This window comes from Myotis myotis, unplaced genomic scaffold (assembly GCF_014108235.1).
Source record: "Myotis myotis isolate mMyoMyo1 unplaced genomic scaffold, mMyoMyo1.p scaffold_m19_p_1, whole genome shotgun sequence".
Taxonomy (NCBI): domain Eukaryota; kingdom Metazoa; phylum Chordata; class Mammalia; order Chiroptera; family Vespertilionidae; genus Myotis; species Myotis myotis.
In genome coordinates this window covers 130,509,931-130,530,588 of record NW_023416313.1, presented here as the reverse complement: position 1 = coordinate 130,530,588, position 20,658 = coordinate 130,509,931, and the positions used below count along the sequence as shown (strand labels likewise).

Here is a 20,658-nt window from a genome sequence, read left to right as displayed (position 1 = left end):
ACAGTATCGTGGTTAGGTAATCATATACTTTACATAGTGTTCCCCTTCGATATTTCCAGTACCAAACTGGCACCATACTTATGCAATATTATTGACTGTATTACCTATGCTGTATTTTACATCCCCTTGACTATTTTGTAACTATCAATTTATACTTCTTAATCCCTTCACCTCTTTCTCACAGGTGATATATTAGTAGCACTTACCAAGTTTGATGGAATAATGGGTGAACACGTTGGTTGCTATCACCAGTGGCAGAGCAGGGCCTTAGGGACATTGGGTTTTGAAATATGGTAAGGGCTCAGGGTAGAGAATAAGGTGTGGATTTCTAGGCAGCTGGGAGTAACATGAGGACACAGGTGGAGCTGAGAGCAGACAGCACGAGTTCAAAGATAAACCTTCTTTTCTTTCCCTTCTTCCCTGGTGTAACCTTGAGACCTTCTCCAACATAGTTCTAAGCATCTCTTCAAACCTGAGTTTTTGTACCTTCTAATCAGAATAGGATGAATGGGGAAGAAGGGAGAAGGAAGCACTGGGTCAACATAAAAGTGTTCTCTTTCCATTATAAGTGTTTAGGATTGAACTACGATTGATTGTGTAATCTCAAAATGGGACCATGATGTGTAGAAATTTGTGTTCAAAGCAGTTCTCCTGCAAATGGTCATTGAGTCATATGATCATGTATACAAATTATTGCCATTTCATTTTTGTAAGAATAAATTAGCTGTGTTGAATTATCTGTGATCTTCATGGCCCTAATTTAATGTTAACAGTGAAAATAATTTCTAGAATATTTGTATAAATACTATAGGAAGCTTTTTTGGGGGGAGGGGGGCAAGGAAAACAATAGTTGGGTTTACCACTCTAAAAACTTTCTTTCTAAAATTAAACTTCAATCTTTTTTCTCAAGTTTTTCTTCTGAGTTGGTCACAAATTAATTCTTGGGCACAGCTGCCCCTACAGGTGTTTGAAATCAAGAGGCGCTTCCCACCCCCAGAGTTGCTTTTGTGACAGGATGTGATTTATATGCCCCTGAATCCACCTCGGTGTTCTTTCCTGTTGTAGGGATTCCGACCACTGAGCTGTGAGTACAAGATGGAAAATGTAACCAGAATGGTGGTGTGTGACCTTGGGAACCCGATGGTGGCTGGAACAAACGTAAGAGAAAACCAGAAGCACTTACTGATTTATGTCTAATTGAATTTTAAAAGAAACTAATGGAAAGCTCCCCAATTAGCACTCAGCAATTTAGTACATAGCAATTAAAACAAATTAGGCAGGAAATTACCAGATCAGGGTAGTGGGATTTAGCATTATAACCAACAGAGAGGATAATCTAAGGTTAAAAACAAAGGTGAATACTTTTGTATGCTTTCTCTTTGAACATCACTCTCACACATCTTTTAGTCACAACAAGTCTATAAATACCTTTTTTTTTTTTACTACAGATTTTTTGTTGACTGTTTTCCTTTGGATTTACTACAACTTTTTCTTGAATTAAAAAATAAATACAATATAAATATTTAAGAATAACAATTAAAAATTTTAACAAAGATGATTAAATTTTTATTTCAAATATACCTCCCATATGAATATCATTCACAGTACTTTCATATTAAAATATTATAATAATTCAGCTTTTAAATCAGCTTTACCAGGTACTAGTTGAAGAACTGGTATCTTACTTGAAGAATAATATATTTTACCTGAAGAAGAATACAGAAAAATGTAGCAAGAAAAAAAAGGGTTAATAATGATCTGTAGCATGCTCATGAAATAATGAGTTGGTTTATTTCCTCTTTTCTTCCTCCTCCCCTAGCCCTCACCATTCCTCCTCCTCTTTTTCTTTCTTCTCTTCCTTCACCAGCTTCTCCTCCTCCTCCTTATTTTTCCTTTGTTTCCAGATTTAGGAATTTCCCATTCAGTATTACTTGTGGACAAAACATTTGTTTTATGCAATTGCTGTTTACATGTTTACATAGGAACTTCTTGTAATAAATATCACAGTGGAAATAATTTTTTTTTTGAAGTCATAAATCAGAAACATATTCTGAAATCTGCAAATACTACATAATTAAATATTACATAAACTAAACATATACATTCCCCTATTTTAAATTAGATGTTTATGATGATCAATGGAATGGTTTGTTTGAAAAAAAAATTTATAATTACATAGGTTTGTATTAGAACAACTTCCAAAATTATATTCCAAAGAGACCTTATCCCTTGAGATAGCCTTTAAAGAAGAGTTCTGTGGTCATTGCTGAATGTCATGTCCTCTGGGACTCTCAGGTGCACGTAGCATTTTAAAGCTACTGAGAAGTGCTGCAGTAAATAAACCTCTCAGCTAGAGTTTCACACATGTGTTTGAGCCTTTGAAAGTTTCTATCAAGAAATACCTATTCCCACCCTGGCTGGTGTGGCTCAGTTATTTGGAGAGCCGTCCTGTACACCAAAGGGTCGCAGACTCGATTCCTGGGCAGGGCACACACCCAGGTCAGGGTTCGTAAGGGAGGCAACCAATTGATGTTTCTCTTTCACATCGCTGTTTCTCTCTCTCCCTCTCCCTTCCTCTCTCTCCAAAATCAATTAGAAAAACATATCCTCGGGTGAGGATTTAAAAAAAAAAATGTTAAGAAAAAAACCCCACAAATACCTATTCCCAATTTATACTTTAGGATATTGTGCTAGAAAAATATTTTTGCTTCTTTATATTATAATAAACACTGTACCATTGGTAATGGGTAATTTTAAAAAAGGTACTAAGCTATACAGACTAGTAAGCTCACTTCTTGGTTAAAAACAAGTAAATATTTAAATGAAAGATCAACTTTTATAAGCTAACATGTATTGATGATCCTCTGTATTATAAACCCATTACTGGGTGGTTTTTCAATATTGTCTCATTTAATTTTCACAACAACCAACTACTTTATGGGTCAGGTATTTCTCCTATGTTATGGATGAGAAAACTGAGACTCAAGAGAAGTCAAATGAATTGCCCAAAGTCACACAGGTAATGAAGGACAGACCCAAGATTTGAACCAGGCCTGTCTACAAAATTGTGATGAGTACTTGGGTGAAAACTAATAGGTAACAGATGAGATACTTAAACGAGGCCATGAAAGACAGAATGGAAATTTAAGCTGAGATATTAGAACATTTTTCTTTAGAATCCTTTTCTCTAGAAGCTAATAAATCCTTTTACTAATTTTCAACCACAATCCAACCACCTAATTTGATATAAAGAGTTCTCCTTAAGGCCAAAGAGAAATGAATTGACGTGGTGGCAATGGTGTTAACATCTATAGATGACTGGGCACTAATTTCTTTTTATCAGTATTAAAAGTATTAAATCTAGACCAGAAGTCATCTAAACTCATCAATAACTAAGAATAATCATGGAACAGAAACTGGCCACCAGTGACATTCAAAGTGGAGGGTAAAATGACAGTGTGGTCTTAACCACAAATGTGTTTATGTGAAACCATGTCAATCCGTTTTATCAGCAAGTAATCTTTAGAAGTCAAGGAAGTAAATTGTTTCTATTCATTTATCTCTGAGGTCTATAGTGGAAGAAACCTAATAGCTTTCTTATCTCACTTTTTAATGCCCTTAAGCACATTCAATTTTATTGTATTCTGTTTTGTTATAAAACACTTTGATTTATTTACTTCATTTTGTACTTTAAAAAGAATACTCTCGTTAATGGTATTTTATTCATCTTAATTCTTGGTTTTAGCAATTGTAATTCCTCAGCATTTGAGGAAGATGTCTGAAGGGCATACAGGAAGTCTCTACCTTTGCAACTCTTTTGTAAACCTGAAATTATTTCAAAACATAAAGTTAAAACAATTAAAACTTAAAATACAAAATAACATTATCTTCAATTTGTCTCCAAGTGTATAACTATAAAAGCTTGTAGTCTTTATTTTTTTTTAAATAATCTTCATAACAACCCTATGATGTAGGGAGAGAGGATTTCAGTTTTATGCATGAGACTCTTCTGGCATAAAGGAGGTAAAAGACTTGCCTCTCACTGATGAAAAATTGCTCTGTTAGGTCTTAAACTCAGGTCTCAGGATTCCCAATTTAGTGTTTTTTTACTTTTATCAGGAACTTTGCTGTTTTTCTCTTGCTTCTATCCAATTAACTACGAAATAAAGACAAAATTCCTTCATAAAATAAAAAAAGACTCTCGTGGGCTGTAGTAAAATTCCAAAGGTAAAAGCAGTCCTAAATATTAAAAAACATCATAATAGTTTTCAAGCAACTTTATGTTTTAATTTAACAAAATATTCAAGGCAGTATTCAGAAGTGTTACTTCTGATTTGTAAGTAGTAATGTCATTTTCATAGAATAGCTACAGTAATATAAAATATTTACATACCAATGAGATTCATAAAAATTTGCAAAACCTTTTAAACAGGAAAACAAGAAAATAGTGGTTCAACAATGACTCCTTAGAATCAATGCCCAGAGATCTGGTTTTAGATTCCACTTAAGAACATGTGTATCTTTTACTAGTATGAATTTGTCACACCTTTTATCTTCACCCCACACTGAATTGTTCTATAATGAAGATCAACATTAGGTAGACTTCATCACAATATAGTAAGATCCCCATCACTGGAAGTGTACAAACAATGGTACACTCTTTCTCATCATTCTTTTTTTGTGAGAAACTAGAGGCCCAATGCATGAAATGTGTGGAAGAGTAGGCCTTCACAGCCCCAGCTGCCTCGGCCCCCCTCGCAGCCCCGGTTTTATCCAGAAGGTTATCCAGATGGTCGTTCCACTGTTTGGCCATTTGGTCAATTTGCATATTACACTTTTATTATTATAGATAACCAGTTTTATTGCCACCCCTTGTAGATGCCTCACTAAACTAGAATCTGACAATATCAAGATGAAAATATACATCCCCCATTCAATTAAAAACTCAAAATTAGCGATATCATAGGTTGAGTGATAGGAGAGCAGCAAAGGTAGAGAGAGAGGAAATAAAAAGAAAATTTCTGCCTGATCAGGCCTATGGGATCAGAGGATGTATTACAGGAGGCATCTCTTATCCTGAGTTTTGAAACATGAGCAGGAGTTCTCCAAGTAGAGAAAGCAGGGAAAGGCTTACAAGGTTTCCAAAGAAAGAAGAGCATGTTGCAAAGGCGCAGAGGTCTGACAGAAAATTGCACACTTGGAATAATAAAGGTATTCAGCATGGTTGGGACATAAGGATGCATAGGCTTAATAATTAGACATACTTGGGTTTAAATCCCAACTGCCATTTATCAGCTGTGATGCCTCAGGCAAGGCACATAGAAGTGGGAGAATAACTATTTGCAGGAATGTTTGGAGCCATGCAATGATGTGATATAACCACTAGTAGCTTTACACTAGGGCAGTACCTGGCTTGTAGCACATTCAGTAAGGGCTAGTAAAATGGTGATTTGTGATAAAATTGACAATGTATTATTAGTTCATCTTATTACTGCATCATATTAACCTGAGTTTTTAATTACAGGTTTGATTCTCATAGTGTAGTGTAGTGGAGACAGATTCTGGAGTCAGCTTGGAGGGATTTCAATTCCAACTCTGCAGTTTATTTGCTCTGTATCTGGAGCAAGTCACTTAATCTCTCTACTCTTCAGATTGCTACTTGATTGCAAAATGTCAACAATCACAGTCCCTACCTCATGGACTGGTTGCTGTGATTTCATGAAACAATGCATGTTAGGGTTAGCATAGTACATGGGAGAGGCATTATTATCACTATATGTCTTAGCTATTGTTTGTACCTCATTTATATTATCACTGGACTTATTTTTATCCAAGTTTAAAAATCTGTTTTCAAATTATAAAAATAAAAAAAGAGTTTTAAAACTTTTGAAAATAAAGGTGGAAAAAATAACTTACACATTTATAACTTTAACATAGCATGGTGTATTGTTTGGTATATTTTCTTACAATACATTCTCACTCCTATACAATAACTTTTCCACTGATAGACGTTTAAAACCATAGCTGAAACACATTACACCTACAACATTGTAATCTTTTTTCTTTATTGCCCATCATAATGTCATAAGCATTTTCCACATTGTTGCATAGGCTTCATAGCCATGATTTCTAAGACTACGTAAATGTCCATCATAAAATAGAATCAGAGTTTACTAAATCACTCACCTCGTATATTTAGGTTGTTTTTAATTTGGCACACAACAAGGTGTCAGGAGAAGAGTTGGTCTGGAGCTAAATGAAGAGAGGAAACCAAAATGTATAAGGACTGGCATTGTCTGGGCCCTACTGTCTCAACTGTATGACTTTCTTTCAGCTCTCCAGGATAAAAGCAGAAAAAGGAACAGCAATCCAGAGTGATGTTTTGCAGGATAACTTTAAAATATTTTATGTTGTGTATAAGGTTCCTCCCATGTAATAACGTAGTGTGTTGTATTTGTGTGTGTGTGTGTTTGTGTGTGTTTTTTTTTAATTTAGTATTCTCTGGGCCTCCGATTTGCAGTTCTACGTCTTGAGAAAACAAACATGAGCATTAACTTCGATCTTCAAATCAGAAGGTTAGACCTTTAAATGCCTAACACTCAATATTAAAATGATACATAGTGAAATGAATGCTCCTTCATCTTAAAAGTTCATCTGAAATTTGAACTCAGACTTTCACAGTCCATTTTTCTTTTGTTTATCTCAGTTATTTCAGTTCTTTCATTGTTTTTGGTTCTGAAAAATAGATTGCATTCTGTAGGCCAAGTTATGAGAGTAAAATTTTGTCCTGGGCACCCCCTGCCTCCCTTCACCTCCAGTTTTCCTCATTCTGATGCACATGCCTTCTACCACTTCCACTCCCTCCACATCCTTACCATGCTTCAGGTGGGGGTTAACTAATCCCTAAGAACAAAATTTCTGCAAAAAAGCATAGAGTTTGCATTAGTAATCTTGAAATCTTCTAACTTTTCAAGAATGAATGAGTCTCTCTCTGATGGTTCAATGTGAGCACCAAAGCGAGATGCAGATAAGATCATACATAGGGTGGGGCAAAAATAGGTTTACAGTTGTGAGTACATGAAGCACAGAGTTTTTCTTGAATTATTATTTATGAATTCTTGTGCTGTATTATTTTCCATACAAACAATTACAAACCTACCCTTGCCCCACACTGTATTCGAAGGGCATAGCCTTCTCTGGCAACTATGAGCTGAGTCATACATAGCTTCCCCCTTTTTCTAAGACTAATCCTGCTCAGGAATTCAAGTGTGACTTTAATCTTTCACCATCTATTCTGTTTGCTTCTTCTGGCCGAAAATATTTCACGAGTAGGAAGACCGTAGAGAGCAGTGTTCATGAGGGCTAGGAGTCCCAACTGTGGACTACAACCCATTATCCAGTAATGGAATCCATTTATTGACTATAGACTCATATTAAATTGATGAAATATAATACATCAATTGATGAAATATAATACATCAGAGGCCTATTCATGAAACATCCCTTTCAGATAGATATAAATATATAGTAAGATATCCTGGGAGATATGTACATGTGTGTGTGTGTGTATATATATATATATATATAATGTGGTCTGCAATTTTAAAAGCTTAAAAGACACTGATGTGGACAGCACAAGCAGGCCTTTCATAGTTATTTATAACTTGCTCAGCACGTTCTAATATGAACATCAGTAGCTACAATTTCATTCTCAAATATTAGTGTGCATCATGGCTAATCTCTAAATGTACCTTCTGTCCTGCAAGAGGGTGTCATTGAAGTGTGAGGATTTTTAGAAAAATTATTTTGCACAATGGATTATTTTAATAGCTACTTAATTAGAAGTTTATGATTAAAGAAAAAACTATAAAATTTATAAGAATATAGGCAATTTCAAAAATCTGCAACCTATGTCACGGGCCATATTCCCTACATTTTGTGCTATATTTCCAGGGAGAAGGGTTTTTGATATTCTTTTCTGACCTCAATTGGGTCTTTTAAATTTTAACTTAAATATTTTTTGCTGAATCTTAAATACTTTAAATATTTTAATCCAAATTAGTGATGGGATATAGATAGAATGAATTATTCTTCATTGTACCCTTCATTGTACCAAAAGCTTACTGAATCACTTTTTTAAAAAGCCTATGTAAATGTACATTTCCCAAGAAGCTTAGCTATTCATAAATATTTTCACTTGGGTAATCGGTTAGTATTTGTAAGTTTTCAGAGAAAAAACAACAACAACAAAGAAAGAGTGCTCCAAAGTGAGGACCGCCATCACTCCAGGCGGCAGGCCAGTTTCCGTTCTCACCATCGCTGTCTGTGACATTGACCCTGCGGTGGCGTGTAGCTCTGTGTCACTCGGGGGAAAGGTACACCTTTCATAAAATATGCAGCCTTTATTTTTTTAAAAATCTCTTACAAAGGTGCAAAGCAAATTCCTTAGCCTTTCCCATTACCTTTGACTGCAGTTATGGGTAATAGAATAGATGCAATTTGCAGTTCACTCGGGGAGCAGAGGGCACCAATAATGTTCTCTACCTTCCCCAGTTCCACCCTGTAGATCAGGGGTGGGGAACCTTTCTTCTGCCAAGGGCCATTTGGATATTTATAACATCATTTGCGGGCTACACAAAATTATCAACTTAAAAATTAGCCTGCTATATTTGGTCAAACATTTAATTAACTCACCCCTGATGCCTTGGCAGGGCCAAACCGAATGATATCACAGGCCTTATATGGCCTGCAGGCCAACGTTCCCACCCCTGCGTAGATCATCATTGAAATACTGAATTAGATGATAAAGTGCTGAATTTGATGGAAAGTAGAAATAATCACATTCTTAACATCCCCCTTCATCTAACATCATGACTATTCCATCCTTATATGCTATAAAACTTATGACTATTTTAACATTATTTTGAAAAATATAAAAATGTGAAAATGCAGAAAGAACTGGGGGGGCCTACATAAAGCATCAATCCAAAAACATACATTACAGTGATAAAAGCTTTTGAGAATACTTTTAGTTCTCAAATACAAAAGCATTTGAGAAGTGAGCATTTATCTGCATGCTTTTCTGGCAAACTCCAAAGATGTAAATAAGTATTTAATGGATGGTTTGTGTCCAGTTTAAATGTGTTTAAACCAAAACTAAACTAAACCAAATGCTCTGAACTCTAAAGCTTTTGTCCATATTGACCACTGTTACCCACATTTAATGCTCTTTTTCACAAATAGAACCCAAAAGAAAACTGGACTTTACAAATTAATAAACTTAAAATATTTTGTGTTACCAAATGTTTGCATTAAATGGTGTCTCTATGCCCTGGCACTGTGTGACATGTAAACATTTTCCTCTTTGTGTAGAGTGGGTCTCAGAGAGCAATTCCCATGCACGAACCCATCTTTGTGATCATAGTTGCTGTTGCTCCCTCAGTAATGGTGAAATGAACATTATACTAGTATTGCCTTTGCTGATATTCCAAAGACCACAGAAAGCATAGAGAGATTGCTAGAAAATAGAAAAATAGGCCACAGTAAAGAAAAAGAAAATTGCATTGGAGTAAAAGGTAAAAGACATCTTTATCCTTGATGCATGACAGAGGGCGTAGTCACGGAGAGGAAATTCAGCATTCCTTGCATAGAGCTAGCACAGTTTAAGTAGCTCAGCATCCAGGGCAGTGGCAAATTGCTTGTTTGAATTTAGCAATGATATTAGTGAGGGAGGTTTCCTTTCAGGAAAGTGGTCAAAGAAGTATCTAAGTTATATATCAAGTCTGGTATCTTTCTCACCGGGAGTTTTGTTGACATCACTGGTTGTAGTACCAACTGTCATGTCAAGCTTGTGTGGCAGGATGAATCTGATTAGCCAACCAGATCTAGCCTCCGAGTCTGCCTTTGCTTTCGTTAAATTTCAAAACTGCCTCTGTAAGCCTCATGTTGGACTCCTGTCGATAGATGATTTTAGTGCTTAACATATATTTTCAGGGTGTTGTGGATAATGAAAATTGTGTTATTTGAACCTCTTAGAAAGAAAATACAATAGAATTATGGAATAACTTAAGTGACACTTTCCCCCCATAATTAGAATTTGCACTTCCACAAAATGGTAATGAACTGGAAAATAGAACAAAGTCTAGTTAATCTGTGGAACAAGCAGACTTAAATTTCCAAACTAAAGCGTTCCCATAATGGGTTTGGAACCACAAAGTCTGCAACAAGTGGAGTTTACATAATGACTTCTTATTGGTTAGTAATTCAGAATCCTGCCTTTAAAAAAAGAAAAAAATGTTTTAGTTGACTGATCCTCCCCAGATGTGATAATAATAAAATGGCCTGGAAACCGGTGTTCAAACTTTGGTGAACAAGTCCCCCTAGGCTCATCACAAGCTTAGCAGTGATTCCCATTACAGGAAATGAGCCTGACATTTGCCTGTTTATGTCTTTTATATGTGTTTGCAGTTTAAGTTGCCTTATCAGTATATATAATCGAACAGGACTTTTACAAAGCAATGTGGGAACAATTCTATCTTCTTTGAAAGCAGACTTTCATCCTATCTTATCCAGCTCCCACATTTAGAAAGCTTCAAAAGCCAAACATAACATGCCCATTACCATTGTTGCAGTGTTAGAGCCTGTCCATTGAATCTATGAGATTCCGTGGGAAGAAGAGGTCCTTACTCTTCCTAATGAGACCTGAATATAATCATGGCCTGTTAGTAGTAGTGTGGCCACATCTTAGTTTGCTACAAGCTGCATAGTCCTTTGGGATATGAGGGTGACTTCGATGAAAGCACAGAAGGACAATAAATGCAAGTAAGATTTGCATCCAAAGCTCAGCTACTGGGTCAAGCCTCTTGAGGCACATTTCATCGTCCTTACAGTACTGGCTGCTCAACACAAGTTTTTTGAGAGGAAACACTCACTTTGCCAGTAATTATTTTGGCATAGTTAAATTTTATGTCTACTTATATTTGCTTGAGAGAAAGAAACAGCAAACTTGAAAATCATTTTGCCACTGTGCAAAGAAATATTATTAAACATATATCTTCCGTTTTGAGATTCTTTTTTTAAAAAAAAAAAAAAATATTGATTGACTTTAAAGAGAGAGAGAAACATCCATTTGTTGTTCTACTTACTTATGCATTCATTGGTTGATTCTTGTATGTGTCCTGACCTGGGATCAAACCCACAACATGGACAATGCTCTAATCAACTGAGCTACTTGGCCAGGGTCCCAGCTTGAGATTCCTGATGCACATGACAAACATCCATGTCATCTGCTCATTGCCTCTGCACGAACTGCCCAACTTTCTCTGATCTCCCTTCTTCACGCTACTGGCCAAGCCTCTGCTCACCCCCACCCCCACCCTAGTCAGTCAGTGAGCAGGCAGTGAATGCACACTTATTTTAATATTACTTGAGAAATAAACCATAAGGAAGATAAATTTTCTGCCCAAACAATGTATGGTATGATGCATTCCAGAGCCAAATGCAAATGCTTTTTCCATTATGTGCAGCTTTTGGATTATTCTTGCCAGTCCTCCTTTTCATGAGCATGGAAAATCAGAAGTTGACTATGCTGTCCTTTTTCATTTGATGGGCAATGAATATGATGCCCAGAGAAGTTAAGGAATGTGTCCAAGATAGATGCTGGAAAATGAACTCAGCTCACTGCCTCTTGGGTTTAGCCACTGAAACAGAAAAAGAATGAGCTTCTCTAGATATCAACTGTGCTTTCTGATAAGATGTCTCCTCATGGAAAGTTATATTTATTACTTTTGATCATAATGGATCTTAGCATTTCCATATATAAATGGGTATAATTTTGTAGAATGGATATGCCATTGTTTTCTGAATGATCATGTTGGAAATGTGTGTTGCTTAAATGATATACAGAATGTATTTTATGATCATATATTATAGTAACATGTCTGAGAAAGTATATTTAATTTATATGTCATTGTGTTTTAGTTCCAACAAGGACAATCCAGACAGCAATTTTGTGAGCCTGCAAATCAACATCACTGCTGTAGCTCAAGTAGAAATAAGAGGGTAAGTAATAAACAAAGCATTGTAATAGTTATACTACATATAATAATAGCCTTCTGTATATGTGAGTGATGATAAAATACCAGTAAAAACTATATGGAATTTTCCTAATGCATTCAAGATCACAGTTCACTTTGGTATAAATTTTCATTCTTTTCTACCCATTATTAGCTTTCCATTGCAAAGCAGAGTAAACCCTGTATGGTAATTAAGTCTAAGGATATCAAAACAAGGGCTCACTTTATTCCTCAAACTGACAGTTCAGTAATCAAACTATAAAAGCTGGTGGTAAGAAGACAGATAAAATGGACAACCGTGTGACTGCCTGAAAGTCTCACTTCTCCAGTAATTATTTTGGCATAGTGAAAATTCAGCCTCACCATGCCACATCTTGAGTTTAAGAAATGGCTAACTCTGAGATGTGAGGGTTGATGGGATCTACATCTTATAGCTTTTTCATTCTGTCCTATTCTTTGAAGAAGGTGCCAATAAGCCATCAATCGGGAGACAGGAGGAAAGTGGTCAAGTAAAAGGCTTGAAATAACTACCATCTGGGAAATTCATCCTGTGGGGAAAAAAGAAATCAGTAATGGACTGCATGTAGTTCTTATCTTGTGCAAGCATGGACATCATTACTTTTATTTTAATTCTTGTTTCTTCAGAACAACGAGTCGGCTAAAAAATATCAACTTGTTTGGGGCTGAATTGTCAATGGGACTCCAGCAATCCTAGTTCCCTTTTCCTTTCCATAGGCCTGAGTGTTCACATTCCTCTGCAATGGCAACTATAGGTTTCTGCACTCAGAGCCATTGTCATCTGGCATTTTCTTACTCTGCCCCCTGCTGCTCTCAAGGAAGGGGGGTGTCTACCTCTATCCTGGCACCTCTGAGGCTCCACCTCCTGGGTTAGAGAATAATAATAATGCCTAAGGTTTATTGATACTTCCAGGTGTTACCCCACCGTGTTAGGACATCTGAATGTGTACTAGTGCCCTTGCTATAGAACTGAGGGAGTTTGGGCTCAGGAGTTAAAGGCTACACAGCTAGGAAGTGGGGGCTAGAATGGAAGTACAGGCAGCCTGTCCTAAGTGCATGCTTATAAATGTCAGCTAGGCAACCTATGAGATGGAGTTTCTTGAACGTTATCTACACAAAATCTCATTTTATGTATGCTTTTGTGTGTGTTTTCCATTCAAATGATGTTTTTGACATTCACCCACTTTAGTCCATGTGCCTATAGTTCATTCATTTTGACAGCAGAAGAGAATAACATAAAACTACACCATAACTTATTTATCCATCCTACTCTTGATGAATATTTAGGAGTTTTATTGTTTTTATCTACTTTTTTTGTTTTTTGTTTTTGGTGGTTTTTTGTTTGTTTGTTTGTTTGTTTTTTTACAAACCTTCTTGTATATATTTTCTGACTATCTGAATAGTTTATGCTCAGATGTGGAATTTTAAGATCAGAGAATATACAATGTTTCCATTGCTCCACATTATTACTATTATTATTATTTTCCTCATCCTTTGATCTGTTTATTGATTTTTAGAGAGAGAGAAATGGAGAGAGAGAGAGAAAGAGAAAAATATTGAGGCAAGAGAAACACTGATCAGCTGTCTCCTGTAGGCACCCAGGCTGGGGATCAAACCTGCAACTGAGGTATGTGCCCTTGACCTGAAATTGAACTTGCGATCCTTTGGTCCTTGGGCTGATGCTCTAACCACCGAGAAAAACCAGCCAGGGCACAGTTTATTTACTTTTAAAGTAATTGTTGATAGATTTGTACTTATTGCCATTTTATTCATTGTTTTCTGGTTGTTTTTCATAGTTTTTTTCTGTTCCTTTCTTCTTCTCTTGCTCTCCTCTCCTGTGCATTGAGGACTTTCTGTAGTGTGATGTGTTTGGATTCCTTTCTCTTTATTTTTTGTCTATCCATTATAGGTTTTTGGTTTCTGGTTACCACGAGATTCATATATAACAAGTGATGTTTGTAGCAATCTATTGTAAGTTGATAGCTCTTTAAGTTCAAACACATTCTAAAACTACTATAGTTTTTACTCCTCCACATTTATGTGTGTGTGTTTTTTTAATTTATCTTTATTGTTGAAAGTATTACAAATGTCCCCTTTGTTCCCTATTGACCCCATCCATCCTGCCCCCAACTACCACCTGGGCCTTTACATATGCATAACACATTAATGTTTCTAACATCATATTTTACAGTGTGTGTGTGTGTGTGTGTGTGTGTGTGTGTGTGTGTGTTTGAATTTTAAAACCAAACTTTCTGGGGAAGAAGCACACTTAGTCATGATTATTGTTCTCTTTATATATTATGGGACTCAACTTAAAATTTTGTTAGTGACTTTGGCATATATGTTCATAAGAAATATAAATCTGTAATTTTCTTTTCTTACAATATCTTTTTCTGATTTCGGTATCAGGGGTGTGCCAGTTTTGTAAAATGAGTTGGAATTATTTCTCCACCTGCTCTATTTTCTGAAAGAGTTGTGTAGAATTTGTATTATTTTTTTTCTTAAATATTTGGTAAAAATCACCAGGGAAGCCATGTGAGTCTGGAATATTTTGTTTTTAGTTTGTTTGTTTGGCTTTTTGTTTTTGCAGGAAGGTTTTAATAACTCAATTGCATTCTTTGATATAGAACTATTTATATTCTCTGTTTCTACTTGAGTGAGCTTTGGTAGTCTTTCAAGGAATTTGTCTATTTCATGTAAGTTGTTACATGTTTTCACATGAAGTTGTTCATAATCTCTCATTTTCCTTTTACTGTCTGTAGGAAGGACTTCTAATAATGTCCCCTCATCATTCCCAATATTGGCGATTTGTATCTTCTACCTTTTCCCCCAGATCAGTCTGGCTAGAGTTTAGTGATCTTTTCAAAGCACCAATTTTTTTGGTTCATTGATTTAAAATTTTTTTGTTTTTTTTTTTTTTTCTGTTCCATTGGTTTCTGCTTTTATTGTTATTATTTCCTTCCTTCTGCTCATTTTAGGTTGGGGTTTCTCTCTTTTTTTTCTTTCTCCTTCCTCTATGTAGAAATTAGGTCATTGATGGGAGACCTGTCTTCTTTTCTTGCATAAGCATTTTGTGCTATAAATTTCCCTGTGTTAGTAGCATACATAAGTGTTGATATGTTGGGTTTTCACTGTAAATTCACTTCAAAGTACTTTCTAATTTCCTTTTTGATTTCCTCGAACTGATGAGTTGACTCACAGGAAGTGTCCTGTTTGATTTACAGATATTTGGAGCTAATCTATTTTATTTTTGTGAATTTCTGGTTTAATTCCCCATCCCTCTCTTGATAAGAAAAACACTATTTTTTAAATCAGAAAATAAAACAGAAACATTATCTTTTTTAAAAAATCATAACTAGTATATATATAAATTTTTTCTCCTGTAAATTTAGCTTATCTTTGTTTTGCTAACCAAAAATAAATTGAAACTGTTTTATTCCAAAATAAGTTTTAAGTTGGGAACTGCTTTTATTTCATAAGTCCAAGGAAGCTAAGGAATTAATATAACTATTTTCACATATTCATTTTGTAAGATTAATATTTTTAAATGTATTTCTGTCATCACTTATTGCACTAATGTTTCTAAGTAAAAAAGGTAGAAATGTTTCTATTCATTATACCAATAATCAAAACAGATAATTAAAATTGGGTTTTTCATATGGGTACCAATCATTTTAATTGCTTAATGTTCAACAATAGACCATTTTTTCTCTAAGTTAGTGTTAAAGTTCTTTTTTTAGTCATTTTACAAAATGAAACTCTTTCCTCCAAATACTCAGCAAAAAAACATTAGTTCTAATGTTTAATTCTTAAAAATAGTCACTGTGTTGAAAATCTTCTATGTTTAGTCCTCAGGAAAATCTAATTTTCTTTTTGGCCAATGATCGTTATTCCAGTGTATGATATCATGCACTGTCTCTAAAAGTTCTTTTCAAAATTTAGCATTGTTTTGTAATTTAAAATAAACTCAAATGGATTTATTTTGGGGGATGGGAAAACTATTGAGACTTGTTTCATTTGTTTCCAAGCTAGGTAATGTCAGCACCGTCCTTAAGCAGATGTACTTGTCACCTGTTGGCACAGAGGATTAATTTAGCATAGTTATGTAAGAAGTAAACTTGGTCACAAGAAGCAGCACCACATATATTGCGATCTCGAAGAATAAGAAAATCTTACCTTGTATAAAATAATCAGGACTGAATGGGTTTGTATTAAGAGAGCCTACAATTATGAATAACCATTTTCTGCATAGCTATTATCTACAGCAGGTAGAGCCAACATTGTTCCATAAATGATAGTCTTTGCTATTTTGGATTAATACTGCTGAAAACAGGGATATGAAAATTGGGTCATGACATACTACTACATTATCAGATTTTAACTTCCTGATAGCATATAGATTTTAAATGATCAAAAATCTAATTCATTGCTTTCCCTCAAAGCTCTTCCCAATACCAGTGTTACCACTGAGTACCCTAATTTCCTTATTGCTTGAGGGTCTCTGTGAGTAATGCTCTATCCTGCATCTTAGAATGTGAGGCTATTACGTAAGAGTTGTTGGATTACTGCACTGGCTGTTCTCCTAGGCTAATTAGTTAATTATATTCTTTCTCCATTCCTTCTAAAAAAATAATAACTTTGAAAACATTGAACAATGCTTCCTTATTTAGTTGGGATCTTGAGAGAACCATTCTTTGCCTGGTTTCCCCAGGTTTGGCAAGGTTTTCAGAGGATAGATATGTGAATGCTGTGAGTCATACTTTTTAAATGATTTTGCCACACCCTGTGATAGGTTTCTTTATAGATTTTTATTTGATTTTGTTATAGAAATGGGCCAGGAACTTTCCTTTTAAGTTGTGTTTACTAAAACCGCTGCAGCCCGTGGCTCCTGTGGTGCACTGTATATTGGAAACAGAGTGGATGGTGCTGAGCAAACCTGAGCTCTAATCTTCAGCTGCAATTAAGTCCCTACTTCTCTGGCCTTCAGTTTTTATTTCATTTATAAAGTGAGGGATTTCAATCACAATGTCTCCATAATACTGGCCCCAGATCTACCTGTATGATTCTGTGGTCCCAGAGAATTCATGACCAGTCCTTTAGGACTAATGATCATAAGAACAAAACAAAACACAAGTTTTCCTAGAGCCTCACAATGGATGTAGGCATGATGAAATCAACTCTATTGTTGCCGAGCTGAGAAGCCTAAGAGTGAAATAAAGCTTTGGGTGGTGAGGTCATCAAGACCATGTGGGAATGGAAGCCCAAGCTCTCTGGACTTCCCTCTAATGAAAGAAGCCTGTCATCTTCTAGACCAGCGGTTCTCAACCTGTGGGCCGCGACCCCTTTGGGGGTCGAACGACCCTTTCACAGGGGTCGCCTAAGACCATCGGAAAACACATATATAATTACATCTTGTTTTTGTGATTAATCACTATGCTTTAATTATTTTCAATTTGTAACAATGAAATTGGGGGTCACTGCAACATGGGGAACTGTATTAAAGGGTCGCGGCATTAGGAAGGTTGAGAACCACTGGTCTAGACTCTTCTTTACCAAGTTCCCTATGTTTGGTCTAAACAGGATTTAATCAAATTAAGTAGGTAAAGGATGCAAGACATAAAAGCAAACCACTTTAAGAGTGGAGGATGTTAAGTTATCCCCCAGCAAGGCTGTGCCCTGCACTTTTTATTTAATAATTACACTGTAAGAATGGATGCAAAATACTTTACAATTTAGTGCATTTCTGTGGTTTTCAGTTTTAAAAACGTATTTATAGCCACCCCTAGAAGACAATGCCCCCAAATTAACTTTGACCAAAAGCATTTGAGATGTTTTCCAATTATTTGTGGTGTGCAACCAAAAAGTTTATCTTCACAATTTTCCAGATGAGGAAATAGAGACGCACAGACATTAAATTATTTGTCCTTGGTTCAGAATTTAACCCAATAAAGTGTACTTTCTGCTTTAGAAAGAGGTTTCCAGGGGGAGGAAAACAGATAAAGTTCAAAGTTGCTAGAGGCTGTGTTAATTACCAGATACCTTTAAAAAGGGCATTTAAGACATCTGATTGCCAAAAGACACGATGAAGTTACTTTCAGCTGAAATTCTAGAAAGTCTTTTAAATATGTCTTTAGCTGAAAATTACTAGAAAGCATTATGGGTTTTCTAAGAATTATCTTTTTTGAGATTGTGTGAAAATAATCATTTGGTTTATAATCAGCTTTTAATATGGAATAGCGCCATGTACTACATTCCATCCAGTGCTCACTCTCAAGGTGTAAGTTGGAGGCAAAAACACCTAGCTGTCGAGTTAATATCCTACTTACGTGATTACACCATTTAAGTTACCCTTGAGTTATCTGTAAAATGACTTTAGAATTTGAACAGGCTTTATTTTGTTTTGGTTCCAGGCCTGGCCTTTTGAGAGGTATGGCTGAATTAATAGGAAGCCAAAGAAACCTAAGAAAGAGGAATATACAAGCAGTTATTTTTCTACTATGAAGTATTTCACTGGACATTTAACACCCCACCCAAAATTCTAGACTTTTATTCACACAAGAAAGTCCTATTTCTTGATATGGCTGAAAGTAGGAATTGTATATCCCATACACACACACAGGCATGCACACACTCACACTTACACTTATACAGGATCTAATATATATGTTTATGTATGTATGTATATGCTAAATTATCCACCTCAAGAGATGAGATGAGATGCTGTAAAATAGCCAGTCTCTGAGCTAGAGACTGGTACTTTAGAGCCTATGGTGGATGTTTCAGACCCTTCACCATTCTGATAGTTATTTTGCTGAACATCACTTTCAATACTGTTTTCCTTCTAGGAAATATCCAAATAAACTGAGAGCACTTTCTCCTGGCACTGTGGCACTGACACTGGTGAGGCATTCTTTACAGGTGCCACCATCAGCAGTTAACGTAACTTTCCATGTTTCAGAGTCTCCCACCCGCCGCAGATTGTTCTGCCCATTCATAACTGGGAACCAGAAGAGGAACCCCGCAAAGAAGAAGGAGTTGGACCACTGGTGGAACATATTTATGAGGTAGCTGTTGTCTGGTGAAGCTGTGTTAGCGGCTTATTCATATGCTCTTGACTAGTAAATGTTTCATAGCTTTTTAAAAGACAACAAATCTGAGCTTCATACACTGCCCAGATTTGTGCTATTCTGCTATCATATTGCAATGGAGGAGGTGGGGGAGTGTCTTAACAAGACACTTGTTTTTAGTGGTGAGAGCCATTATATAGGGAAAAGCATCTTATCTTGTTACTGCTCTTCTTTGTTAAATGGTCTTTATTTCCTCTCTTTTTAATGTTTAGACAGCCTAAGCATAAAACTAACGAGCTCCCTAGACTTTATTTCACTTATTCTTACATTTTCAGATATCCTTAAAACCCACCCACATCCTAAACTGAAGGTCGCCAACCGAAGGTACCAGAGGAACTTTTATGTATTACCCACTATTATACCAAAAAAAATGTGTATATAATATATATGATGGGTGGATGGTGGATAAATAAGAATAATTTTACTGTTCATTCATAAGCCCAATTAAACACAAATAACTTATTCTGAGAGTTGAAGTAGTCTGCTGATTAGTAAAATGTTTTCCAGAAACGAGCCAGTGGCTCATGAGTAAACCTGGTCATCTTTTCTCACTTCAAATGTCAAATAGTGAATAGGGAGGAGCTTTGCTGATATAGCATCTGAAACATTTAAATGTTTTACAGTTAGAAGCCAAGATATAGTAAATGATTAGTGTAGTAGTTGTTCATTTTTTTATTTTTTAAAATAAAGTTAATGCTCTCAGTGGAGAGTAGTTATTCCTGTTCATTTTCAAGAGACCAGAAGTGGAATTTTGGTAAAAATGATATTCTAAGCCATTATCCATTTGAGGTTTCTCCTTTTTTAAAAAAAATATTTATTTTTATTGATTTCAGAGAGGAAAGAACAGGGAGAGAGAGATAGAAACATCAATGATGGGAGAGAATCATTGATCGGCTGCCTCCTGCAAGCCCCCAACTGGGGACCAAGCCCGCAACCCGGGCATGTGCCCTGACCTGGAATTGAACTTCGACCGCCTGGTTCATAGGTTGGCACTCAGAGGTTTCTTCTTGATTAATGCCCCCTTTCCTATGTAACCCATGCCACTGATCTAATAATTCTGACTATGACTTCCATTTCAAACTCCACTCTCTGCACTTAACAATAAAGCCATTTCAAAACTGGTGAGCGGTTTACATAGATGGGGAAGAGGCATCAGCTCCTGTGCAGTGTGGACGGGAGCGCCTCTGTCATCTGCCCAGCCTGCGGTTCAGAAGCAGAAGCCCCGTCCAAAGCTGTGCCTTAAGCCCTCTTGATAGCAAAATGATAACACGGTCCCCAAGGCCACTCGGATTAAGAACTTCACTGGGGGAGTTGGGGGGGAGGGAAGGGGCAGGGAAAGTTGTCAAATAATTTATTAAACCTTCTGTGCACTACTTTCTGCTTAAGAGTGGTGAAACTATAAAGTTTGAAAACATATTCAAATTCGATCATTCTCAGGA

General features: G+C 36.0%; 1 protein-coding gene across 1 annotated transcript in view; it reads left to right on the top strand.

The window, feature by feature from the left end:
* Positions 1-20,658, top strand: part of ITGA8 (integrin subunit alpha 8) — a 209,500-nt gene that overhangs the window by 156,379 nt on the left and 32,463 nt on the right. Inside the window, exons 21-24 of the mRNA XM_036352197.1 lie at positions 1,066-1,158; positions 6,496-6,575; positions 11,980-12,060; positions 19,051-19,156. Of these exons, the coding sequence (XP_036208090.1) occupies positions 1,066-1,158; positions 6,496-6,575; positions 11,980-12,060; positions 19,051-19,156 (360 nt within the window). The remainder of the gene's footprint in view (positions 1-1,065; positions 1,159-6,495; positions 6,576-11,979; positions 12,061-19,050; positions 19,157-20,658) is intronic.